Source organism: Melospiza georgiana, chromosome 32 (assembly GCF_028018845.1).
Source record: "Melospiza georgiana isolate bMelGeo1 chromosome 32, bMelGeo1.pri, whole genome shotgun sequence".
Taxonomy (NCBI): Eukaryota; Metazoa; Chordata; class Aves; order Passeriformes; family Passerellidae; genus Melospiza; species Melospiza georgiana.
The window spans coordinates 467,244-494,636 of NC_080461.1; the positions used below are offsets into that span (position 1 = coordinate 467,244).

At 54.5% G+C, this 27,393-nt stretch overlaps 1 protein-coding gene across 1 annotated transcript; it reads right to left on the reverse strand.

Annotated features, from left to right (window-relative positions):
• Positions 1-66: 66 nt before the first annotated feature.
• Positions 67-6,611, reverse strand: UBL5 (ubiquitin like 5). Its single transcript, XM_058042622.1, has 5 exons — positions 6,551-6,611; positions 3,868-3,925; positions 2,497-2,580; positions 1,794-1,831; positions 67-246 (listed from the first exon to the last, which is right to left on the reverse strand). Exons 2-5 carry the CDS (start codon positions 3,921-3,923, stop codon positions 203-205), a joined length of 222 nt encoding a protein of 73 aa, XP_057898605.1. The 5' UTR covers positions 3,924-3,925; positions 6,551-6,611; the 3' UTR covers positions 67-202.
• Positions 6,612-27,393: the final 20,782 nt, after the last annotated feature.

A 27,393-nucleotide genomic window follows, 5' to 3' on the forward strand; every position in this document is an offset into this window, starting at 1 on the left:
CGCCCGAAGGCCCCAAAATCGCCTTTATTGATCAACAAACGGGGCCGGGCCGGAAATGGGGGAAAGGACTGGGATGTACTGGGATGGACTGGGATGGACTGGGATGTACTGGGAGCGCTGCGCTGGCTGCACTGGTCCGGACTGGGTTGTACTGGGTTATACTGGGTTGTACTGGGTTATACTGGTTTATACTGGTGGGGCCCTATTGGTAGTAGAGCTCCAGGTTCATCCCATCGTGGATCTCATCTGGAGGCGCCGTCAAGGAAAAAGAATTTGGGGGTTTGGGGAGGAGCTCTGCAGTTTTTGGAGTTCTGGGGGTTTTTGGGGTTGGAGGGTTTGGGGTTTTTGGGGTTTTGGGCTTGAGGGGTTTTGGGGTTCAGGTGTTTTGGGGAGGAGCTGTGAGGTTTTTGGGGTTTTGGGGGTTTTTGGGGTTGGAGGGTTTGGGGTTTTTGGGGTTCTGGGAGTTTTTGGGGTTGGAGGGTTTGGGGTTTTTGGGGTTCTGGGGTTGTGTTTTGGGGTTGATGGATTTTGGGGGGAGTTTCTGGGGGATTTTTGGGGTTCTGAAGTTTTTAGGGTCCTGGAGGTGTTTGGGGTTGAAGGATTTTGGGAAGAGGGTTTGGAGTTTTTGGGGTTTAAGGATTTTGGGGAAGGGTCCTGGGGGGTTCTGGGGTTTTTGGGGTTCTGGAAGGTTTGGGGTGTTTGGGGTTGGAGGGTTTTGGGGTTGAGCTCTGGGGTTTTTGGGGTTCTGGGGTTTTTGGGGTTGGGTTTTAGGGGTTCTGGAAGGTTTGGGGTTGAGGGGTTTTGGGGAGGAGCTCTGGGGTTTTTGGGGTTTTGGGGCTTTTGGGGTTCTGGGGTTGGAGGATTTGGGGTTTTGGGGGTTCTGGGGTTTTTGGGGTTGGGTTTTAGGGGTTCGGGGGGGTTTGGGGTCGGAGGATTTGGGGATTTTTGGGGTGCTTTGGGTCAGGGTTTTGGGGTTGAAGGGTTTTGGGGAGAGTTTCTGGGGGGTTTTGGGGTTCTGGGAGATTTTGGGTTCAGGTTTTTTGGGGTTCAGGGGGTGTTTGGGGTTGGAGGGTTTGGGGTTTTTGGGGTTTAAGGATTTTGGGGGAGGGTTCTGGGTGGTTTTGGGGTGTTTGGGGTCGGGTTTTTGGGGTTCAGTGGGGATTCTGGGGTCAGGGGGTTTTGGGTTCTGGGGTTGGGTTTTTGGGGTTCAGTGGGGTTTTGGGGGGTCAGGGTTTTGGGGTTCTGGGGTCGGGTTTTTGGGTTCTGGGCTGGGGTTTTTGGGGTTCTGTGGGGTGTTTGAGGTTGGGTTTTTTGGGGTCAGGTTTTGGGGGTTTTTAGGGTCAGGATTTTGGGGTTCTGTGGGGTGTTTGGGGTCAGGATTTTGGGGGGTTTTGGGGTCAGGTTTTTGGGGTTCTGTGGGGTTTTTGGGAGTGTTTGGGGCCAGGATTTTGGGAGTGTTTGGGGTCAGGATCTTGGGGGTTTTAGGGTCAGGATTTTTGGGGGTTTTTAGGGTCAGGTTTTTGGGGTTCTGTGGGGTTTTTGGGGTCAGGATTTTGGGGTTCTGAGGGGTGTTTGGGGTTGGGTTTTTTGGGGTCAGGATTTTGGGGTGTTTGGGGTCAGGTTTTTGGGGGTTTTTAGGGTCAGGATTTTGGGGTTCTGTGGGGTGTTTGGGGTCAGGATTTTGGGGTTTTTGGGTCAGGATTTTGGGGCTTTTTGGGTCAGGATTTGGGGGTTTTTGGGGTCAGGATTTTGGGGTGCTGGGCGGTTTTTAGGGTCAGCTTTGGGGTGGATACAGTCCCCAAGCGTGACGTGGTCTTTGAAGATCGTGTACCTGGGGGGGCAGAGAGAGAGGGGGGGTCACCCCCTCCCCAAAAGCCCAGAGCAGGCAGCGCCCGCCCCCATGGCCCCCCAAAACCCCTGTGCCCCCCATGGCCCCCCAAAACCCAGAGCAGGCAGAACCCCCCCCCATGGCCCCCCAAAACCCCAGAGCAGGCAACGCCCCCCCCATGGCCCCCCAAAACCCCTGTGCCCCCCATGGCCCCCCAAAATCCCTGTGGGGGCTCCATCCCGAGCCCCCCAAAAACCCCTGAGACCCCCAGAGCACCCCAAAACCCCGGGGCTCCATCCTGAGCCCCCCAAAAACCCCCGTGCCCCCCAGAGCACCCCAAAACCCCCCAGGTGGCCCCCAGAGCATTGATGGAGGACAACCCTGAACCCCAAAACCCCCCAGTGCCCCCCATGCCCACCAGGTGCCCCCAGACCATTTTTCGACCACTATCTTGTCCCCCAAACCCCTGCTCAGCAACCCCAGGTGCCACCTGTGCCCACCAGGTGCCCCCAGACCATTTTTGGAGCACAATCCTGTCCCACTGGGTGCTCTCCATGCCCACCAGGTGCCCCCCAATGCCCCCCAGGTGCCCCCAGACCATTTTTTGAGCACAATCCTGTCCCATTGGGTGCCCCCCTTGCCCCCCATGCCCCCCAATGCCCCCAGACCATTTTTTCAGCACGATCTTGTCCCAGCGGGTGCCCGTCTGTGCCGCTATCAGCTTCTTCAGGTCCCGGATCGAGTCCTCGGGGCTGCCCGGGCGTCAAGGAAAAGGGGGACACAGGGACCCCAAACACACCCCAAAACTGCCCCAAACACACCCCAAAAACACCCCAAAACAACCCTAAAACCACCCCAAAATGGCCCCCAAAACCGCCCTAAAACCACCCCAAAACTGACCCAAAACACCCCAAAACTGACCCAAAACACCCCCAAAACAACCCCAAAATTGCCCTCAAAACTGCCCCAAAATTGCCCCCAAAACCACCCCAAAACTGCCCCAAAACAACCCCAAAATTGCCCTAAAACTGCCCGCAAAACCTGTCCCAAAACAACCCCAAAATCCTCCAAAACTGCCCCACAACTGCCCCAAACCAACCCTAAAACTGCCCCAAAACAACCCCAAAACTGCCCCCAAACTGCCTCAAAACCCCCCCAAAACAACCCCAAAATCCCCCAAAACACCCCAAAATCTCCTCACAGCACCCAAAACTTCCAAAACACTTCCCAAACCTCATCAAAGCCCCCCAATCTGCCCCAAAACCCCCCCAAAACCCCAAATCCTCTTCTGAATCCTCAAAGGACTCCCGAAATTCCCCCCAAACCCCAAATCCCCCCAGAATACTCCGAAATCCCCTCAAATTCACCTCAAATCCCTCCCCAGAACAGCCCCAAAACCTCCACAAATGGCCCCAGATCCCCCCAAAAACTTCCCCAAATCCCCCCCAAATCCCCTCAAAACCACCCCAAATCCCCCCAGAACGCCCCTAAATCCACCCCAAATCCCCCCAAAACCTCCTCAAAACCCCAAATCTCTTCCAGAACACCCCCAAAAGCTCCTCAAATCCCCCCAAAACCCTCTCAGAACACCCCCAAAAACCCCAAATTCCCCCTGAACAGCCCCAAATCCCCCCAGACCTTGCCAAAACCACCCCAAATGCCCCCAAAGCACCAAATCATCCCCAGAACACCCCCAAAACCTCCCCAAATCCCCCTAAAACCTCCCCAAAACCCCAAATCCCCCAAAACACCCCTAAATCACCCTAAAACATCCCCAAATCCCCCCAAAATCCCCTCAAATCCACCCCAAATCCCCCCAAAACCCCAAATTCCCCCCAAAACACCCCTAAATCCCCTCAAATTCACCCCAAATCCCCCTCAGAACAGCCCTAAATCCCCTCAAATTCACCCCAAAATTCCCCCAAATCCCCCCCAGAACACCCCAAACCCCCCAAATTCACCCCAAAATTCCCCCAAATCCTCCTCAAATTCACCCCAAAATTCCCCAAAAACCCCCCAGCTGAAACTCCGTGGGATATTTGCATTTCACCCGGACCTTCTTGCCCAGGCGGTCGTTGCACACGACCTCAATCATGGCTGGGAACAAAACATGGGAAAAAAAATGGGCAAAAATGAGGAAAAAATGGGGAAAAAATGGGGAAAAAGAGGAAAAAATGGGAAAAATGAGGAAAAAATGGGAAAAATAGGAAAAAATGGGAAAAATGAGGAAAAAATGGGAAAAATAGGAAAAATTAGGAAAAAATGGGAAAAAATAGGAAAAAATAGGAAAAAATGGGAAAAATAGGAAAAAATAGGAAAAATGGGAAAAAATAGGAAAAAATGGGGAAAAATGGGAAAAAATAGGAAAAAATAGGAAAAATGGGGAAAATGAGGAAAAAATGGGAAAAATAGGAAAAATAGGAAAAATGGGAAAAAATAGGAAAAAATGGGGAAAAATGGGAAAAATTAGGAAAAAATGGGAAAAATAGGAAAAATTAGGAAAAAATGGGAAAAAATAGGAAAAAATAGGAAAAATTAGGAAAAAATGGGAAAAATAGGAAAAAATAGGAAAAAATAGGAAAAATTAGGAAAAAATGGGAAAAAATAGGAAAAAATGAGGAAAAAATGGGAAAAATAGGAAAAAATGGGAAAAATAGGAAAAAATAGGAAAAAATGGGAAAAAATAGGAAAAAATAGGAAAAATTAGGAAAAAATGGGAAAAATAGGAAAAATGGGAAAAAATAGGAAAAAATGAGGAAAAAATGGGAAAAATAGGAAAAAACAGGAAAAAATGGGAAAAAATAGGAAAAATAGGAAAAATGGGGAAAATGAGGAAAAAATGGGAAAAATGGAAAAAAATAGGGAAAAATAGGAAAAAAAGGGGGGAAAATGGGGAAAAATGGGGGAAAATTGGGGGAAAATTGGGGGAAAGGGGGGGCATAAGGGAATGGGAGAAATGGGGATGGGAAATGGGGGAAAACGGGAAAAAAAGGGAAAAATGGGAATGTGGGAAATGAGAATGTGGGGGAAATGGGGGGGAAAGGGAACAAAGGGGAAATGGGGAAAAAGGAAATGAGGGGAAAAGGGGGAAAAGGAAAAAAAAGGGGGATAAAAGGGGGAAAAGGGAATGGGAATGTGGGGATGGAGGAAAAGGGGGAAATGGGGAATGAGGAAAAATGAGGATAAAGGGGAAATGGGGAAAAGGGAGAAAAGGAGAAATGGGAATGAGGAAAAAAGGGGGAAAATTGAGGGAAATGAGAATGAGGGAAAAGGAAATGAAGGAAAAAGGGAGGAAAGGGAAAAATGAGAAAAAATAGCAAAAAGGGAAAAAAGGGGAAAAGGGGGAGAAAAAGGGGAAGGAAAAAAGGAAAATACAGAAGAAAAAGGGAAAGAAAGGGGAAGGAAGAAAAGGAAAATGAGAAAATGAGAAAAGAGAGAAAAGAGGGGAAAGGGAAAGGGAAAAAAGAGGAAAAAAGAGGAAAAAAAGAGGAAAAAAGAGGAAAAAAAGAGGAAAAAGGGGGAAAAAGGGGGAAAAAGAGGAAAAAGGAGGAAAAAGAGGGAAAAAGAGGAAAAAAGAGGAAAAAGAGGAAAAAGAGGAAAAAAGGGGAAAAAAGGGGAAAAAAGAGGAAAAAGGGGAAATGGAGAAAAGGAGAAATGGGAATGAGGGAAAAAGGGGAAAATTGAGGGAAAGGAGAATGAGGGAAAAGGAAATGAAGGGAAAAGGGGGGAAAGGGAAATGGGAAAAATGAGAAAAAATGGCAAAAAGGGGAAAAAGGGGGAGAAAAAGGGGAAGGAAAAAAAGGAAAATACAGAAGAAAAAGGGAAAGAAAGGGAGAAGGGGAAGGAAGAAAAGGAAAGTGAGAAAATGAGAAAAGAGAGAAAAGAGGGGGAAAAGGAAAAGGGAAAAAAGGGGAAAAAAGAGGAAAAAACAGGAAAAAAGAGGAAAAAAAGAGGGAAAAGGGGAAGGAGAAAAAGGAAAAGGGAAAAAAGAGGAGAAAAGAGGAAAAAAAGAGGAAAAAAAGAAGAAAAAAGAGGAAAAAAAGAAGAAAAAAGGGGGAAAAAGAGGAAAAAGGAGGAAAGAAAGAGGGGAAAAGAGGAAAAAGAGGAAAAAAGAGGAAAAAAGAGGAAAAAGGGGAAGGAGAAAAGGAAAAGGGAAAAAAGAGGAAGAAAGAGGAAAAAAAGAGGAAAAAAGAGGAAAAAAAGAGGAAAAAAAGAGGAAAAAAGAGGAAAAAGGAGGAAAAAGGGGAAGGAGAAAAAGGAAAAGGGAAAAAAGAGGAAAAAAGGGAAAACCGGGAGCAAGGGGCAGAGAAAGGGGAAGGAAAATGAGAAAGGGAAAAAGGGGAAATGGAAACCGAAATAAAAAGGGAAGGAGGAAGAGGAAAAGGGAGAAAAAAGGGAAAGGAAAAAAAGGGGAAAATAAGAAAAAGAGAAAAGGGAGAAAAAAGAGAAAAAAAAGGAAAAACGGGAGGAAAAGAGATGGAAAACGGGACGGGAAGGGAAAAGAACGGGGGAAAGGGAAAAGAACGGGGGAAAGGGAGCGGGGTCGGTAACGGGAAAAGCTCCGGTTCCACCGCCGGGGCCGCCTCAGAAGCGGCTCCGCTCCCTCCCGACCTCTTCGGGACCCCAAAATCCCGTCCGGGACCCCAAAATTCCCCCCGGGACCCCAAATTCCCCCCCGGGATCCCAAATTCCCCCCCGGGACCCCCAAATCTCCCCCGGTACCTCCCGGGGCCTCCTCGCTCCGCCACAGCCGACCCGGAACCGGGGCTGACGTCACAGAGACGCGCCGGAAGTGGCGTCATTGCCCGCGCCCAAGATGGCGGCGGGGCCTGAGGGGAAGGGCTGGGGAATTTGTTAAAGTTTCTGAGTTGAGAGTGTTTGTAAATGTATTAAAGTTTATAAATTGATGATGTTTTTAAATTTATCAACGTTTTCTCCCCAAAGTCGCCTTTTGTTTCTTTCGCCGTTTGAGCAAAAGCGTCTTCAGAGCCTCATCGCGACCACACGGGGGGGAATTTCCACCTCAAATCTGCGCTAAATCCCCCAAATCCGCCCCAAATCCGCCCTAAATCCCTCAAAACACCCCCAAAATCTCCCAAATCTTCCCCAATTCTGCCCTAAATCTGCCCTAAATCCCCCCAAAATTCCCCAAATCCGCCCCAAGTCTGCCCCAAATCCCCCCAAATTCCCAAAATCCGCCCTAAATCTGCCCCAAATACCCCAAAAATCCCCCAAATCTGCCCTAAATTCCCCCAAATCCCCCAGATCTTCCCCCAAATCCGCCCTAAATTCCCCCAAATCCTCCCTAAATCCACCCAAAACCCCCCAAATCCGCCCCAAATCCCCCAAAGACTCCCAATTCTCCCCAAATCTGCCCCAAAATCCCCCAAATCTGCCGTAAATCTGCCCTAAATCTGCTCAAAATCCCCCAAATCTGCCCTAAATCCGCTCAGATGTCCCCCAAATCTCCCCAAATCCGCCCTAAATCCCCCCCAAACCCTCCAAAACCGCCCTAAACCTCCCAAAATCCCCCAAATCCGCCTTAAATCTCCCCAAAATCCCCCAAATCCTCCCCAAATCTGCCCCAAATCCCCCCTAAATCCACCCAAAATCCCCCAAATCCGCCCGAAATCCCCCCAAAGACCCCCAATTCTCCCCAAATCTGCCTTGAATCCCCCCAAATCCGCTCTAAATTTGCCCCAAATCCCCCCAAAATCCCCAAATCCGCCCCAAATCTGCCCCAAATCCCCCCAAAATCCCCCAAATCTGCCGTAAATCTGCCCTAAATCCGCTCAAATGCCCCCAAATCTCCCCAAATCTGCCCTAAATCTGCACTAAATCCGCCCTAAAACCCCCCAAAAACCTCCAAAACCGCCCTAAACCTCCCAAAATCCCCCAAATCCGCCTTAAATCTTCCCAAAATCCCCTAAATCTGCCCTAAATTCCTCCAAATCCTCCAAATCCTCCCCAGATCCTCCCCAAATCCCCCCTAAATCCCCCAAATCCTCCCCATATCCGCCCGAAATCCCCCCAAAGACCCCCAATTCTCCCCAAATCTGCCCCAAATCCCCCCAAAATCCCCCAAATCTGCCCTAAATCTGCCCTAAATCCACTCGAATGCCCCCCAAATCTCCCCAAATCCGCCCTAAATCCCCCCAAAACCTCCAAAACCGCCCTAGACCTCCCAAAAATCCCCCAAATCCGCCTTAAATCTTCCCCAAATCCCCTAAATCTGCCCTAAATTTCCCCAAATCCCCCAGATCTTCCCCCAATCCGCCCTAAATTCGCCCCAAATCTGCCCAAAATCCCCCAAATCTGCCCTAAATCTGCTCAAATGCCCCCCAAATCCCCCAAATCCACCTGAAATCTCCCCAAAATCCCCTAAATCCGCCCTAAATTCCCCCAAATCCCCCAGATCTTTCCCCAAATCCGCCCTAAATTCACCCCAAATCTGCCCAAAATCCCCCAAAATCCCCCAAATCCGCCCTAAATCTGCCCTAAATCTGCTCAAATGCCCCCAAATCCCCCAAATCCGCCTTAAATCTCCCCAAAATCCCCTAAATCTGCCCTAAATTCCCCCAAATCCCCCAGATCTTCCCCCAAATCCGCCCTAAATTAACCCCAAATCTGCCCAAACTCCAGCCCAAACACCCCCGTGAAAAATCTGTATTTTATGACTGTTGTTTTGCAAATATTAAAATGAATATCATCTGTGTTGTGTTGGAAAGTGACGCTGTGTTAATTCTCTTAATAAAAATGTTAATTCTCTGCGTTAAATGTAGTTTTGGGTTATCAAAAATGTTAAAATAGAAACGATGTTATGTAAAATATTTTATTTTTTTAAAGAAAGGACTCGCAGCGAGAGCCACAATGCACCCGAATCCTTCAGAGAAAAAGAATTTATTGAATTTATTGAATTTATAGAATAATTTATAGAATTTATCGCTCCATTTTCAGAAGGAATGAATTTCTTTCTGCCCCGTAGGCGATGACCGGCCCGAATCCCGCGTGGGAATGGAGTTCATGAATAATTCATGAATAATTAATGAATAATTCATGAATATGCAACAGGCCGCTGCTGTCAAGGGTTAATCCTCTGTTCACGGGCGTTTATTTCGGGTTTATTTTGCCCAGAAAGAGGAACCCGAAATATCCCAAATTCTTTGTGTTTATTGTTTCACATTGTCCCGATTCAATTCTATTATTTACTATTTAATTATTTAATTGCTTAATTATTTAATTGTTTATTATTCAAATTAGTATTACTCTAATTGTATTATTATTTTTAAAATAATTTTATTACTATTAAAGTTTTTACATTTTAAAACCGAGGGATTGGCGTTTGTCACATCCTGAACTGGGACCCATTCCCAGTGCTCCCAGTGCTCCCAGTAACCATTCCAGTGCTCCCAGTAACCATTCCCAGTGCTCCCAGTGCTCCCAGTAACCATTCCCAGTGCTCCCAGTGCTCCCAGTAACCATTCCCAGTGCTCCCAGTAACCATTCCCAGTGCTCCCAGTGCTCCCAGTAACCATTCTCAGTCCCCCGAGTGCTCCCAGTACCTCCTGTGCCACTCCCAGTACTCCCAGTATCCCTTCCCAGTGACCTCCCCAATACCCCCCCAGTGCTCCCAGTTCCCCCCAGTGCCCATTCCCAGTGCTCCCAGTGCCCATTCCCAGTGCTCCCAGTGCTCCCAGTATCCCTTCCCAGTGCTCCCAGTGCCCATTCTCAGTGCTCCCAGTGCTCCCAGTGCTCCCAGTGTCCATTCCCAGTGCTCCCAGTGCTCCCAGTGCTCCCAGTGCCCATTCCCAGTGCTCCCAGTGGCTCCCAGTGCTCCCAGTGCCCATTCCCAGTGCTCCCAGTGCTCCCAGTATCCCTTCCCAGTGCTCCCAGTGCCCATTCTCAGTGCTCCCAGTACTCCCAGTGCTCCCAGTGCCCATTCCCAGTGCTCCCAGTGCTCCCAGTGCCCATTCCCAGTGCTCCCAGTGCTCCCAGTGCTCCCAGTGCTCCCAGTGCCCATTCCCAGTGCTCCCAGTGCCCATTCTCAGTGCTCCCAGTGCTCCCAGTGCTCCCAGTGCCCATTCCCAGTGCTCCCAGTGCTCCCAGTGCCCATTCCCAGTGCTCCCAGTGCCCCTCTCCCCCCCCCAGCCCAGCTTTGCACCATCGGGACCATCGGTAACAGACATCGGCAGAGCTTCTGATTAACCATTGATTAATTATTGATTAATTAATGATTAATTTATGATTTATTAATGATTAATTAATGATTAATTAATGACTAATTAATGACTAATTAATGACTAATTAATGAATTTCCAAGTTTGCTGCTCCTGCCCTGGCTGGGAACATGGCTGGGGTGTCCTGAGGAGAGAGAGTGACAGTGACAGTGACAGTGACAGTGACAATGACAGTGACAATGACACAGTGACACAGTGACACAGTGACAGTGACAGTGACAGTGACACAGTGACACAGTGACACAGTGACAGTGACAGTGACACAGTGACAGTGACACAGTGACACAGTGACAGTGACAGTGACAATGACACAGTGACAGTGACACAGTGACAGTGACAGTGACAGTGACAGGGGACAGTGACACAGTGACAGTGACACAGTGACAATGACACGGTGGCAATGACATAGTGACAGTGACAGTGACAGTGACACAGTGACAGTGACAGGGACAGTGACACAGTGACAGTGACAGGGACACAGTGACAGTGACAGGGACAGTGACACAGTGACAGTGACAGGGACAGTGACACAGTGACAGTGACAGGGACACAGTGACAGTGACAGGGACAGTGACACAGTGACAGTGACACAGTGACAGTGACAGTGACAGGGACAGTGACACAGTGACAGTGACACAGTGACAATGACAGTGACACAGTGACAGTGACACAGTGACAGTGGACAGTGACAGTGACAATGACACAGTGACAGTGACACAGTGACAGTGACACAGTGACAGTGACAGTGACAGTGACAGTGACACAGTGACACAGTGACACAGTGACAGTAACAGTGACACAGTGACAGTGACAGTGACACAGTGACAGTGACAGGGACACAGTGACAGTGACACAGTGACAGTGACACAGTGACAGACCCCCACCCCAGTGCTCCCAGTTCTCTCTTCCAGTGCTCCCAGTATCCCCACGTCCCTCCCAGTGCTCCCAGTGCTCCCAGTACCATTCCCAGTGCCCATTCCAGTGCTCCCAATACCATTCCCAGTGTTCCCAGTGCCCATTCCCAGGGCTCCCAGTGCCCATTCCCAGTGCCCCCAGTGCCCCCAGTGCTCCCAGTGCTCCCAGTACCATTCCCAGTGCTCCCAGTGCTCCCAGTACCTCCTGGCCCCTCCCGGGCTGGGGGGCAGCGCTGGGGCCGGGGGGGTCCCGGGGGGCTGCGGGGGGAGGGGCAGAGATCAGGGGGGGAGGGGAGGGGAGGGGAGGGGAGGGGAGGGAGGGGAGGGGAGGGGGGATCCCACCCCAAACTGGGGGGAACTGGGGGGGACACGGGGGATACTGAGAGCACTGGGGACACTGGGAATGGGCACTGGGAGCACTGGGAATGGGTACTGGAGCACTGGGAGCACTGGGAGCACTGGGAATGGGCACTGGGAATGGGCCACTGGGAGGGACATGGGGGATACTGGGAGCACTGGGGACACTGGGAATGGGAACTGGGAGCACTGGGAGCACTGTGGGAACTGGTGGCACTGGGGACACTGGAATGGTACTGGGAGCACTGGGAGCACTGGTAATGGTTACTGGGAGCACTGGGAATGGTTACTGGGAGCACTGGGAGCACTGGGAGCACTGGGAATGGGCACTGGGAGCGCTGGGGGAACTGGGAGCACTGGGGGAACTGGGAGCACTGGGAATGGGTACTGGAGCACTGGGAGCACTGGGAATGGGTACTGGGAGCACTGGGAGCACTGGGGAGGGGGAACTGGGGGATCTCAGGGTTTGGGGGGGGTCTCGGTTAAAGGGCAATTGGGGGGGTGAATTTGGGGGGTCCTGGGGGGTTTGGGGGGTGCAAAGGGGGAATTTTGGGGGGGTCCCAGCCCTGGGGGGGTCTGGGGGAGGGGCGGGACCGGGGATGGGGTTCGGGGGGGGGGGAAATTTGGGGAGGGGTCATTTTTGGGGGGGATATTTTGGGGGTGGGGGTTATTTGGGATCGGGATTTGGGGGCATTGGGTTATTTTAGGGAGGGGGATATTTTGGGGTGGGGGATTTTTGGGGGGTCTTTCGGGGGTTGAGGGTTATTTGGGGAGGGGGGATTATTTGGGGGAGTTCTTTTGGATGAGGATTATTTGAGATGGGGATTATTTGGGATGGGGATTATTTGGGGGGATATTTGGGGGTGTTGGGTAATTTTAGGGAGGGGGATATTTTTGGAATGGGGATTATTTGGGGTGGGGGATTTTTGGGGGGGTCTTTCGGGGGTTGGGGGTTATTTGGGGGAGGGGGATTATATTGAGGGGATGGGGATTATTTTGGGGGAATTCTTTTGGGATGGGGATTATTTTGGGATGGGGATTATTTGGGATGGGGATTATTTGGGGGGATATTTGGGGGTATTGGGTAATTTTAGGGAGGGGGATATTTTTGGGATGGGGATTATTTGGGGCGGCAGATTTTGGGGGGGTCTTTCGGGGGTTGGGGGTTATTTGGGGAGGGGGGTTATTTGGGGGAGGGGATTATTTGGGGGAGTTCTTTTGGATTTGGATTTTTTTTGGGATGGGGATTATTTTTGTGGAGTATTTGGGTTATTTTAGGGAGGGGGATATTTTTGGGATGGGGATTATTTGGGGTGGGGGATTTTTGGGTGGATCTTTTGGGGGTTGGGGTTATTTGGGGAGGGGGATTATATGAGAGGATGGGGATTATTTTGGGGGAATTCTTTTGGGGTGGGGATTATTTTGGGATGGGGATTATTTGGGGGATTTGGGGGTGTTGGGTAATTTTAGGGAGGGGGATATTTTTGGGATGGGGATTATTTGGGGTGGGGGATTGTTGGGGGGATCTTTTGGGGGTTGGGGGTTATTTGGGGAGGGGGATTATATTGAGAGGATGAGGATTATTTGGGGGGAATTCTTTTGGGGTGGGGATTATTTTGGGATGGGGATTATTTGGGGGGATATTTGGGGGTGTTGGGTAATTTTAGGGAGGGGGGATATTTTTGAATGGGGATTATTTGGGGTGGGGGATTGTTGGGGGGATCTTTCGGGGGTTGGGGGTTATTTGGGGAGGGGGATTATATTGAGGGGATGGGGATTATTTTGGGGAGAATTCTTTTGGGATGGGGATTATTTGGGATGGGGATTATTTTCTGGGGTATTTGGGGGCATTGGGTTATTTTAGGGAGGGGGATATTTGGGGGTGGGAGATTTTTGGGGGGGTCTTTTGGGGCTTGAGGGTTATTTGGGGAGGGGGATTATTTGGGGGAGTTCTTTTGGGTGAGGATTATTTTGGAATGGGGATTGTTTTTGTGGGGGATTTGGGTTATTTTAGGGAGGGGGATATTTTGGGGAGGGGGATTATTTGGGGTGGGGGATTATTGGGGGATCTTTTGGGGTTGGGAGTTATTTGGGGAGGGGGATTATATTGAGGGGATGGGGATTATTTGGGGGAATTCTTTTGGATGGGGATTATTTGGGAAGGGGATTATTTGGGATGGGGATTATTTGGGGGATTTGGAGGCATTGGGTTATTTTAGGGAGGGGGGTTATTTTGGGGGGTTATTTGGGGGGGTTATTTTGGGGGGGTTATTTTGGGGGGGTTATTTTTGGGGGGTTATTTTGGGGGGGGTTATTTTGGGGGGGTTATTTTTGGGGGGTTATTTGGGGGGGTTATTTTGGGGGGATTATTTGGGGGGGTTATTTTGGGGGGGTTATTTGGGGGGGTTATTTTTGGGGGGTTATTTTGGGGGGTTATTTTGGGGGGGTTATTTTGGGGGGGTTATTTTTGGGGGGTTATTTTGGGGGAGTTATTTTGGGGGGATTATTTGGGGGGGTTATTTTTGGGGGGTTATTTTGGGGGGTTATTTTGGGGGGTTATTTTGGGGGGATTATTTGGGGGGGTTATTTTGGGGGGTTATTTTGGGGGGGTTATTTTTGGGGGGTTATTTTGGGGGAGTTATTTTGGGAGGATTATTTGGGGGGGTTATTTTGGGGGGTTATTTTGGGGAGCGGGGTTATTTTGGGGGGTTATTTTGGGGGAGAGGGATGATTTGAGGCAGGGGGGATAATTTGGGGATGGGGATTATTTTGGGTGATATTTGGAGGGGGTTGGGTTATTTTGGGGAGGGGATTTTTTGGGGGGTTGGGGATTATTTTGGGGGAATTCTTTTGCAATGGGAATTATTTCAAAATGGGGATGATTTGGGGGATGGGGATTATTTGGGATGAGGATTTGGGGAGATTGGATTATTTTAGGGAGGGAGTTATTTTGGGGAGTGGGATTATTTCGGGACGGGGATTATTTTGGGCGATATTTGGGGGGGACTGGGTTATTTTAAGGAGGGGGATATTTTTGGGATGGGGATTATTTGGGATGGGGGATTTTTGGTGGGATCTTTTGGGGGTTGGGAGTTATTTGGGGAGGGGGATTATATTGAGGGGATGGGGATTATTTTGGGGGAATTCTTTTGGGATGGGGATTATTTGGGAAGGGGATTATTTGGGATGGGGATTATTTGGGGGATTTGGAGGCATTGGGTTATTTTAGGGAGGGGGGTTATTTTGGGGGGTTATTTGGGGGGGTTATTTTTGGGGGGTTATTTTGGGGGCTTATTTTGGGGGGTTATTTTGGGGGGTTATTTTGGGGGGGTTATTTTGTGGGGGTTATTTTGGGGGGGTTATTTTGGGGGGTTATTTGGGGGGGTTATTTTTGGGGGGTTATTTTGGGGGGTTATTTTGGGGGGTTATTTGGGGGGGTTATTTTGGGGGGTTATTTTGGGGAGCGGGGTTATTTTGGGGGGTTATTTTGGGGAGAGGGATGATTTGACGCAGGGGGGATAATTTGGGGACGGGGATTATTTGGGTGATATTTGGAGGGGGTTGGGTTATTTTGGGGAGGGGATTTTTTGGGGGGTTTGGGGATTATTTTGGGGGGATTCTTTTGCGATGGGAATTATTTCAGAATGGGGATGATTTTGGGGATGGGGATTATTTGGGATGAGGATTTGGGGAGATTGGATTATTTTAGGGAGGGAGTTATTTTGGGGAGTGGGATTATTTCGGGGTGGGGATTATTTGGGGGGATATTTAGTGGGATTGGGTTATTTTAGGGAGGGGGATATTTTGGGGAGGGGGATTATTTGGCGTGGGGGATTGTTGGGGGAGTTTGGGGTTATTTGGGGGGGGATTACATTGTGGAGATGATTTCGGGGGCACGGGGATGATTTTGGGGGGTCTTTTGGGGTTCGGGGGTTATTTGGGGAGGGGGATTACATTGCGGGGATGATTTTGGGGGCACGGGGATGATTTTGGGGGGGTCTCTCACCTGTCCGGCCGTGCACGAACCAGAGCCCCCCCGCCAGCGCCACCCCCACCACGAAGGCACCGAAGGAAACGGCGGCCACGGCCCCGGGGGGCACGGGGGGGGCTGGGGGGCAGCGTCAGCGCCCCGAAATCGGGACCCCCAAATCTGGGGGCCGGGACCCCCAAATTCCCCCCTAAAGCCCCCAAATCTGGGGCTGGAACCCCCAAAATTCCCCCCTAAACTCCCCAAAATCTGGGGCTGGAACCCCACGAATTCCCCCCTAAACCCCCCAAATTCCCCCCTAAATCCCCCAAATCTGGGGCCAGGACCCCCCAAATTCTCCTCTAACGCCCCCCCAAAGGCACCCCGGGGTCCGGGACCCTCCCCAAAAGGGAAACCAGAGCCCCAAGACGCCCCCGGCCCCCCAAAACCCCCCAGGACCCCCCCAAAGCCCCTCCCCAAAAGGGACTGAGCATTTCGGGACCCCTCAAAACCCCCCCAAAGGGGTCTGGGACCCCCCCAAAATCCCCCCCCCAAACCCCCCAAAATGGACCCAGGTGTTCAGGACCCCCCTCAAAAAGAGCCCGGGGTCTCCTCCCCACCCCACACAAACCCCCCCAAAAGGACACTCGGGGCTCCAGGACCCCCCAAACTCCCCAGTCCCGGGGGTCCCGGTGCCCCCCCCCCATTGCTGTCACTCACCCGCGGGGGGGGCGCGGGGCCGCTCCCGGGGTGGGGGCGGGGGGCGCGGGAGGGGCGGGGGCGGCGGGAATGCCAGCGGGGGGAGCCCCGGGGGGGCACCTGGGGGGGGGGGGGAGGGAGGGGCGGTGATTGGGGGGCACCGGGAGCGGGGGGGGAATTGGGGGGGCCTGGTTGGGGGGGGGGTCCCGTTTGAGGAGGGGTCCCGGTTGTTTGTGGGGGGGGTCCCTGGTTTGGGGAGGGGTCCCGGTTTGGGGAAGGATCCCCGGTTGTGGGGAGGGGTCCCGGGGGGTCTGGAGGTGTCCCCGGTGTGGAGGGGGGGCCCCGGTTGTGGGGAGGGTCCCATATTTGGAGAGGGGTCCCGGTTTGGGGAGGGGTCCCGGTTGGGCCGGGGGTGTCCCGGTTTGGGGAGGGGTCCCAGATTTGGGCAGGGGTCCGGGTTGGGTGGGAGGGGGTCCCGGTTTGAGGAGGGGTCCCGGTTGTGGGGGGTCCCAGGTTTGGGGTGGGGTCTCTGTCAGGGGGTCCCAGGTTTGGGGGGGAGGTCTCTGTCAGGGGGTCCCGGTTGTGGGGGTGTCCCTGTTGTGTGGGGGGTCTCTGTCAGGGGATCCCGGGTTCCGGGCGGTCCCCAGGGGGGTCTCGGTTGGGGGTCCCGGGGGGGTTTGGGGAGGGGTCCCCGCACGGGGGTGCCGGGGGGGTTTGGGTGGTTCCAGTGCGGGGGTCCCAGTCAGAGGGTCCCGGGGTTGGGGCAGAGTTTGGGTTCCGGAGGTCCCGAGGGGGGGTCCCGGGGGTGTCCCCGCCCGGGGGTCCCGTACCGGGCGCGGGGGTCGCGGGTGTCCCCAGGGTCACCACGATCGGGCGGGTCACGGTGCGCACGGGACCGGGGCGGGGCCGGGGCCGGGGGGCGGGGCCTGAACCGGAGGCTCCGCCCCCTCGGCGGGGACAAAGCTCGGCCCGGCACTGGGGGAGGGGCGGGGTTAACGGGGGCGGGACCGGGGGGGGGACACCTCCGGAGCCCCCCGGTGTCCCTGTGCCACCTCCGTGTCCCCCTGTCCCTCTGTCAACCCCGTGTCCCCCTGTCCCGGTGTCCCAGGTGCCACCCCCCGGTGTCGCCCTGTCCCGGTGCTGCCACGGCCCCGCTCCCGCTGTCCCCTGTTCCCGGGGTGTGTCCCCAACGCGTCCCACTCCTGGTTCAGGGCTGTCCCCATTCCCAATATTCCCCATCCCCCGTGTCCCCCGTTCCTGGTGTCCCCCATTTCCTTTGTACCCCCATTCCCGTTATCCCGTTGTTATCCCATTGTCTCCCCATTCCCATCATCCCCATTCCTGTTATCCCATTCCCAGTGTTCTGCTATCCCGCTGTTATCCCGTTATCCCATTGCTATCCTATTATCCCACTCCCATTATCCCACTCCCATTATCCCATCCCTGTTATCCAACCCCATTATCTCATCCCCATTATCCCATCCCCCTTATCTCACTATCCCCACTGCTATCCCATTCCTGTTATCCCATCATCCCACTCCTGTTATCCTGTTACCTCACCCCTGCTATCCCGGTTATCCCATTGCTATCCCATTATCCCGCTCCCATTATCTCACTCCCATTATCCCATCCCTGTTATCCAACCCCATTATCCCACTCCCATTATCCCATCCCTGTTATCCAACCCCATTATCTCATCCCCATTATCCCATCCCCGCTATCCCAGTTATCCCATCCCTGTTCCGGTTATCCCATCACTATCCCATTATCCTACTTCTGTTATCCCAGTTATCCCATTATCCCATCCCCGTTATCCCACCCCCATTATCCCATTATCCCATCCCCGTTATCCCATTATCCCACTGCTATCCCATTCCTGTAATCCCATCATCCCACTCCTGTTATCCTGTTATCCCACCCCTGCTATCCCGGTTATCCCATCGCTATCCCATTATCCCACTCCCGTTATCATGTTATCCCATTGCTGTCCCATCCCCATTATCCCATCCCTGTTACCCCGTTATCCCATTCCTGCTTTTTCCCATTATCCCATCGCTGTCCTGCTGTCATCCTATCCTTGTTATCCCACCCACTATCCCCACTGTTATCCCATTCCCGTTATCCCCATTATCCCATTGCTGTCCCATTATCCCACCCCCGCTATCCCGTTATCTTCTGTTGTCCCACCCCCGTTATCCCGTTATCCCACTATCCCATCCCCGTTATCTCACTAACCCACTTCTCCTATCCCTGTTATCTCATTATCCCGTTATCCCATCGCTATCCTGCTGTTACCCCATTCCCATTATCCCATTATGCCACTCCCCTTATCCCCCTTATCCCATTCCTGCTATCCCCATTATCCCATCACTGTCCCATTATCCCATCACCATCCCGCTGTTATCCTGTTATCCCATTCCCAATGTCCAGTTATCCCATCCCGGTTATCCCATCACAATCCCATTATCCTACCCCGTTATCCCACCACCATTACCCCACCATGGTCCCACTGTTACCCCATTCCTGTTATCCCCATTCTTGTTATCCTGTTATTCCGCTGTGGTCCCGCCACTGCCCCGCTGTTAACCCATCACTATCCCACAAACCCATTATCCCTTTATCCCCGTTATCCCACCACTGTCCCAACAGCATCCTGCTGTTACCCCATCCCCACTATCCCATCCCTGTTATCCCACTCCTGTTATCCCACCCCTGTCATGCCACCACGGTCCCGCTGTTATCCCATTCCCGTTATCCCATCCTCGTTATCCCATTGCTATCCCATTGTCCCATCACTGTCCCGTTATTCCATCCCCATTATCCCATCCCTGTTATCCTGTTATCCCCATTATCCTACCCCCATTATCCCACCACAGTCCCACTGTTATCCCATTATCCCATTATCCTCGTTGTCCCATTGCTATCCCATTATCCCATTATCCCATCCCTGTTATCCTGTTATCCCCGTTATCCCACCCCCATTATTCCACCACAGTCCCACTGTTATCCCATTATCCCATTATCCTCGTTTTCCCATTGCTATCCCATTATCCCATTATCCCATCCCTGTTATCCTGTTATCCCCGTTATCCCACCCCCATTATTCCACCACAGTCCCACTGTTATCCCATTATCCCATTATCCTCGTTGTCCCATTGCTATCCCGTTATCCCTTTATCCCCGTTATCCCACTGCCATCCTGATGGCATCCCGCTGTTATCCCATCCCTGCTATCCCATCCCTGTTATCCCCATTATCCCACTCCTGTTATCCCACCCCTGTCATGCCACCACGGTCCCGCTGTTATCCCATTCCTGTTATCCCATTATCCTCGTTATCCCATTGCTACCCCATTGTCCCATTATCTCATCCCTGCCCCGTTATCCCATCCCCATTATTCCTTCCCCATTATCCTGTTATCCCCGTTATCCCACTGCGGTCCCGCTGTTATCCCATCCCCATTATCCTGTTATCCCACTGCTATCCCATTATCCCATCGCTGCCCTGTTTTCCCATCGCTATCCTGCCATTATCCCGTTATCCCACACCCGTTTTCCCACTGCTATCCTGTTATTCCATCGCTGTCCCGTTATCCCATCCTCGTTATTCCATTGCTATCCTGTTATCCCATTATCCCATCCCTGTCCCGTTATCCCATCCCCGTTATCCCATCCCTGTTATCCTGTTATCCCCGTTATCCCACCCCCATTATTCCACCACAGTCCTGCTGTTATCCCATTATCCCATTATTCCATCCCCGTTATCCCCATTATCCCACCCCCATTATCCCACCACAGTCCCGCTGGTATCCCATCCCCATTATCCCGTTATCCCATTGCTCTCACATTATCCCATCGCTGTTCCGTTATCCCATCGCTATCCTGCCATTATCCCGTTATCCCACACCCGTTTTCCCACTGCTATCCTGTTATTTCATCGCTGTCCCGTTATCCCATCCTCGTTATTCCATTGCTATCCTGTTATCCCATTATTCCATCCCTGTCCCGTTATCCCATCCCCATTATCCTGTTATCCCCGTTATCCCACCCCCATTATCCCACCACAGTCCTGCTGTTATCCCATCCCCATTATCCCATCCCTGTTATCCTGTTATCCCCGTTATCCCACCCCCATTATTCCACCACAGTCCCACTGTTATCCCATTATCCCATTATCCTCGTTGTCCCATTGCTATCCCGTTATCCCTTTATCCCCGTTATCCCACTGCCATCCTGATGGCATCCCGCTGTTATCCCATCCCTGCTATCCCATCCCTGTTATCCCCATTATCCCACTCCTGTTATCCCACCCCTGTCATGCCACCACGGTCCCGCTGTTATCCCATTCCTGTTATCCCATTATCCTCGTTATCCCATTGCTACCCCATTGTCCCATTATCTCATCCCTGCCCCGTTATCCCATCCCCATTATTCCTTCCCCATTATCCTGTTATCCCCGTTATCCCACTGCGGTCCCGCTGTTATCCCATCCCCATTATCCTGTTATCCCACTGCTATCCCATTATCCCATCGCTGCCCTGTTTTCCCATCGCTATCCTGCCATTATCCCGTTATCCCACACCCGTTTTCCCACTGCTATCCTGTTATTCCATCGCTGTCCCGTTATCCCATCCTCGTTATTCCATTGCTATCCTGTTATCCCATTATCCCATCCCTGTCCCGTTATCCCATCCCCGTTATCCCATCCCTGTTATCCTGTTATCCCCGTTATCCCACCCCCATTATTCCACCACAGTCCTGCTGTTATCCCATTATCCCATTATTCCATCCCCGTTATCCCCATTATCCCACCCCCATTATCCCACCACAGTCCCGCTGGTATCCCATCCCCATTATCCCGTTATCCCATTGCTCTCACATTATCCCATCGCTGTTCCGTTATCCCATCGCTATCCTGCCATTATCCCGTTATCCCACACCCGTTTTCCCACTGCTATCCTGTTATTTCATCGCTGTCCCGTTATCCCATCCTCGTTATTCCATTGCTATCCTGTTATCCCATTATTCCATCCCTGTCCCGTTATCCCATCCCCATTATCCTGTTATCCCCGTTATCCCACCCCCATTATCCCACCACAGTCCTGCTGTTATCCCATCCCCATTATCCCGTCCCTGTTACCCTGTTATCCCCGTTATCCCACCCCCATTATTCCACCACAGTCCCACTGTTATCCCATCCCCATTATCCCGTTATCCCATTGCTCTCCCATTATCCCATCGCTGTTCCATTATCCCATCCCTGTCCCATTATCCCATCCCCATTATTCCATCCTCGTTTACCTACTATCCCCGTTATCCTACCCCCATTATCCCACCACAGTCCCACTGTTATCCCATTATCCCATTATCCTCGTTGTCCCATTGCTATCCCATTATCCCGTTATCCCTTTATCCCCGTTATCCCACTGCCATCCTGATGGCATCCCGCTGTTATCCCATCCCTGCTATCCCATCCCTGTTATCCCCATTATCCCATTCCTGTTATCCCACGCCTGTCATGCCACCACGGTCCCGCTGTTATCCCATTCCCGTTATCCCATTATCCTCGTTATCCCATTGCTACCCCATTGTTCCATTATCTCATCCCTGCCCCGTTATCCCATCCCCATTATCCCATCCCCATTATCCTGTTATCCCCGTTATCCCACCCCCATTATCCCACCACAGTCCTGCTGTTATCCCATCCCCATTATCCCGTTATCCCACTGCTATCCCATTATCCCATCGCTGCCCTGTTTTCCCATCGCTATCCTGCCATTATCCCGTTATCCCACACCCGTTTTCCCACTGCTATCCTGTTATTCCATCGCTGTCCCGTTATCCCATCCTCGTTATTCCATTGCTATCCTGTTATCCCATTATCCCATCACTGTCCCGTTATCCCATCCCCGTTATCCCATCCCTGTTATCCTGTTATCCCCGTTATCCCACCCCCATTATTCCACCACAGTCCTGCTGTTATCCCATCCCCATTATCCCATCCCCGTTATCCCCATTATCCCCATTATCCCATCCCCCGTTATCCCCATTATCCCACCCCCATTATCCCACCACAGTCCCACTCTTATCCCATTCCCATTATCCTGTTATCCCACTGCTATTCCCTTATCCCATTATCCCATCCCTGTCCCGTTATCCCACTGCGGTCCCGCTGTTATCCCATCCCCATTATCCCGTTATCCCACTGCTCTCCCATTATCCCATCGCTGTCCTGTTTTCCCATCGCTGTCCTGTTTTCCCATCGCTATCCTGCCATTATCCCATTATCGCACACCCGTTTTTCCACTGTTATCCTGTTATTCCATCGCTGTCCCGTTATCCCATCCTCGTTATTCCATTGCTATCCTGTTATCCCATTATCCCATCACTGTCCCGTTATCCCATCCCCGTTATCCCATCCCTGTTATCCTGTTATCCCCGTTATCCCACCCCCATTATCCCACTCTCATTATCCCGTTATCCCACTGCTATCACGTTATCCCAGTCCCATTATCCCATCACTGTCCTGTTATCCCATCCCCATTATCCCGTTATCCCCGTTATCCCACACCATTATCTCATTTTCGTTATCCCGTATCCCACTGCTATCCCATTATCCCAGTCCCATTATCCCGTTATTCTATCGCTATCCTGTTATCCCACTCCTGCTATCCCACCCCCGCTATCCCACCCCTGTTATCCCACTCCAGTTATCCCAATTCTATCCCGTTATCCCCCTGCTATCCTGTTATCCCACTCCTGTTATCCCGTTATCTCACTGCTATTCCATTATCCCGTTGTCCCATCACTGTCCCGTTATGCCGTCTCCGTTATCCCAACCCTATTATCCCATTGCTGTCCCGTTATCCCATTCCCGTTATCCCATTCCCGTTATTCCAGTCCTGTTATACCGTTATTCCATTATCCTGTTATCCCATCCCTGTTATCCCGTTATCCCACTCCCGTTATCCCACTCCCATTATCCCACTCCCGTTATCCCACTGCTATCCCATGATCCCGTTATCCCGTTATCCCCATCCAGCGGCGCCGCTGCTGGGCCGGTACCGTGGGCAGCCCGGGCGGGGTCCCGGTCCCGGTGCTGGTGCCGGTGCCGGTGTCGGTGCCGCGGTGGCGGCAGAGGCTCAGGCGGCAGTGCAGGAACTGCAGCGGCTCCGGGAACCGCGCCGGGAGCACGAACGAGCCCCGGAGGCGCCGCCGCGCCCGCCCCGCGCCGCAGCCGCCCCGCAGCACCACGAGCGGCCGCGGCACCGGGGCCGGACCCCGCGGCGGGACCGGCGACGAGCGCGGGGACACGAAACAGCGGCGGAGCGAGAAACCGAGCCCGGGGGGAGCGCGGGACAGCGACACCTGCGGGGACACCGACACGGACAGAGGGGTCACAGAGGGGACAGCGACACCTGCGGGGACACCGACACGGACAGAGGGGTCACAGAGGGGACAGCGACACCTGCGGGGACACCGACACGGACAGAGGGGTCACAGAGGGGACAGCGACACCTGCGGGGACACCGACAGGGGGTCATGGGGACAGCGACACCGGGACAGCGACACCTGCGGGGACACCGACACCGACAGAGGGTCATGGGGACAGCGACACCGGGACAGGGACACCTGCGGGGACACCGACACCGACAGAGGGTCATGGGGACAGCGACACCGGGACAGGGACACCTGCGGGGACAGGGGACAGGGGGGTCACGGGGGGACAGCGACACCGGGACTGGGACAAAGGGGTGGTCACGGTGGGGGGGTGACACCTGGACAGGGACAGGGACGGAGGGACAGAGCGGGGGTCACAGGGGGGACACGGCGGGGGACACACGGGGGTGATGGGGATCGGGACACCCCCGTTCCCCCCTCACCTGCACAGACACGCCCCCGTGTCCCCGTGTTCCACTCTCGTGTCCCCTCACCTGTCCCTGTCCCTCACCTGCAGGAACACACGTCCCCTCACCTGTTCCCCGTGTCCCCTGTCCCTCTGTCCCCTCCCCTGTGTCCTTTCTGTCCCCCGTGTCCCCTCACCTGCGGGAACACAGTCCCCTTCGTGTCTCACCTGTCCCCGTGTCCCCTCACCAGCAGGAACAGGCGTCCCCTGTCCCTGTCCCCGTGTCCCCTCTGTGTCCCCTCACCTGCAGGAACACGGTCCCCCCGGTGTCCCCATTGTCCCCCATTGTCCCCCATGTCCCCATTGTCCCCATGTCCCTCACCTGCAGGAACACGGTCCCCACCGTGTCCCCATTGTCCCCATGTCCCCTCACCTGCAGGAACACGGTCCCCCCCGGTGTCCCCATTGTCCCCATGTCCCTCACCTGCAGGAACACGGTCCCCACGGTGTCCCCATTGTCCCCATGTCCCCTCACCTGCAGGAACACGGTCCCCCCGGTGTCCCCATTGTCCCCATGTCCCTCACCTGCAGGAACACGGTCCCCCCGGTGTCCCCATTGTCCCCCATGTCCCCGTTGTCCCCATGTCCCTCACCTGCAGGAACACGCGTCCCCCCGCGGGCACCGCTCTCGGTCCCGGGGCCGCTCCGAACTCGGGGGAGGCGGCGACGTCCAGGCGGAGCCGGGGGGGCCGGGGGGGGCACCGGGGCTGGGGGGCGGAGTCAGCGCGGGCCCCGCCCCCAGCGAGGCCAGTGCCATCCCAGTGCCATCCCAGTGCCGTCAACCAGTGACATCCCAGTGCCATCCCAGTGACCCCCAGTGCCACCAATGACATCCCAGTGACATCAGTGCCACCGACCAGTGGCATCCCATGACCCCCAGTGCCACCAGTGCCACCAGTGCCACCAACCAGTGACCCCCAGTAACCCCCATAGACCCCCAGTGCTCCCAGTTCCCTCCCAGTGCTGCTCCTCGACTCCTCCCAGTGCTCCCACCTTCAACCCAGTAACCCCCAGTGCTCCCCTGTGACCCTCCCAGTGCTCCCAGTCCCCCCCAGTTCCCCCCAGTGCCCTCCCAGTCCCCCCCAGTTCCCCCCAGTGCCCTCCCAGTCACCCCCAGTTCCAGTTTCCCCCCAGTGCTCCCCTGTGACCCTCCCAGTGTTCCCAGTCACCCCCAGTTCCTCCCAGTGCTCCCAGTCACCCCCAGTTCCCCCCAGTGCTCCCAGTGCCCCCCAGTTCCTCCCAGTGCTCCCAGTCACCCCCAGATCCTCCCAGTGCCCTCCCAGTCACCCCCCAGTTCCTCCCAGTGCCCTCCCAGTCACCCTCAGTTCCAGTTTCCCCCTCAGTGCTCCCCTGTGACCCTCCCAGTGTTCCCAGTCACCCCCAGTTCCCCCCAGTGCTCCCAGTGCCCCCCAGTTCCTCCCAGTGCTCCCAGTCACCCCCAGATCCTCCCAGTGCCCTCCCAGTCACCCCCCAGTTCCTCCCAGTGCCCTCCCAGTCACCCCCCAGTTCCTCCCAGTGCCCTCCCAGTCACCCTCAGTTCCAGTTTCCCCCTCAGTGCTCCCCTGTGACCCTCCCAGTGCTCCCAGTCACCCCCAGTTCCCTCCAGTGCTCCCAGTGCCCTCCCAGTTCCCCCCAGTTCTCCCCCAGTTTCCCCAGTTCCCCCAGTTCCCCCCAGTTTCCACAGTTCCCCCCAGTGCTCCCAGTTCCCCCCAGTTCCCCCCAGTTCCCCCAGTGCCGCACTCACCCCGGGCCGGTTCCCGCTGCAGCGCGGCCTGGGGGGTCCCGGGGGGGCCATTGGGGGTCCCGCGGTGGGGGCGGGGTCTCCCCACGGCCAGCCCGGGGGGGGCCCTGGGGGCGGGGACAGCTCTGGGGGTCCCCTCGAGGCCACCCGAGATCCTCCCCTGACACCCAGGACCCCCCCGTGCCCTGGGTACCCCAAAGTCCCCCTGGGACCCCCAATGTCCCCCCAGGACCCTCCTGTCCCCCCCAGTGTCCCCCAGTGTCCCCCTCAGTGTCCCCTCCGGGTCCCCCAATGTCCCCCCCGGGACTCCCAATGTCCCCCCCCGGACCCTCCTGTCCCCCCCAGTGTCTCCCCAGGACCCTCCTGTCCCCCACAATGTCCCCTCTTGTCCCTCCCTGTCCCTCCCATGTCCCCTCTGTCCCCCCCTGTCCCCATCATGCCCCCATGTCCCCTCCCTGTCCCCTCTGTCCCCCCCACCTGCGGGCCCCCCCTCGGGCAGGAGGAAGATGAGGATGAGGACGGGGAGGGCGCGGGGGGCGCCCGGTGGCGCTGCCATCCCGTCCCCGCTGTCCCCAGGGTGCCCCCGCTGTCCCCAAGGTGTCCCCAAGGTGTCCCCGCTGTCCCGCCCACGCCGGGGGGATGTCCCCGCTGTCCCCGCGTCCCCTCCCCCCCCCGTCGCCCTGGTGACACCCTTGGGCCGCGGCGACGTCGCGGGGGTGGCACCCGAGTGCCCCCGCGTGTCCCTGAGGTGCCACCGGTGTCCCCGACGTGTCACCAGTGCCACCGAGGTGCCACCAGTGTCCCCACCCCGATGTCCCCAGTGCCCTCCCCGGCCCCTCCCCGGTGTCACCTGGACCCTCCAGCTGTCCCCGCTGTCCCCCCGTGTCCCCAACCCCGAGGTCTCTGCCACCCTCCTGTGCCCGTGTCCCTGCCGTGTCACTGGTGTCCCCTGTGCCATCCCTTCCTGTGTCCCCAATGTCACTCGTGTCCCTCCCCTGTCCCCAACCCTGATGTCCCCAAGGTCCACCTGTGCCACCTCCATCCGTGTCCCTGTCCCCTCTGTCCCCATCCCAATGTCACCCCGTCCCCAACACCCCACCTCTCGTGTCCCCAATGTCCCCTCTCTCGTGCCCCCAATGTCCCCTCTCTCATGTCCCCAATGTCCCCTCTCTCATGTCCCCAATGTCTCATCTCCTGTGTCCCCAATGTCCCATCTCCTGTTCCCAACGTCCCCACCCTCCACTTTCCCATTCCAGCCCTCAGTGTCCCCATGTCCATCTCAGTGTCCCCATCCCCTTTGCCAATGTCCCCCTGTGCTTCCCCATGTCCCCCCTCCCCATCCCAGTGTCCCCAATGTCCCCATCCCAGTGTCCCCATCCCAATGTCCCCATCCCAGTGTCCCCGTGTCCCCATCCCAATGTCCCCATGTCCCCATCCCAGTGTCCCCATCCCAATGTCCCCGTGTCCCCATCCCAGCGTTCCCAATGTCCAGTGTCCCCGTCTCCCAATGCCCCCCCATATTTCCCCATGTCCCCTCTCCCACGTCCATCCCAATGTCCCCATGTCCCCATCCCAGTGTCCCCAATGTCCCCCCTCCCCACCCCAGTGTCCCCATCTCCCAATGTCCCCCCATATTTCCCCATGTCCTCACTGTCCCATGTCCATCCCAATGTCACTGTGTCCCCATCCCAGTGTCCCCAATGTCTGCCAGTGTCCCTCCTCCCCATCCCAATGTCCCCAAGTGT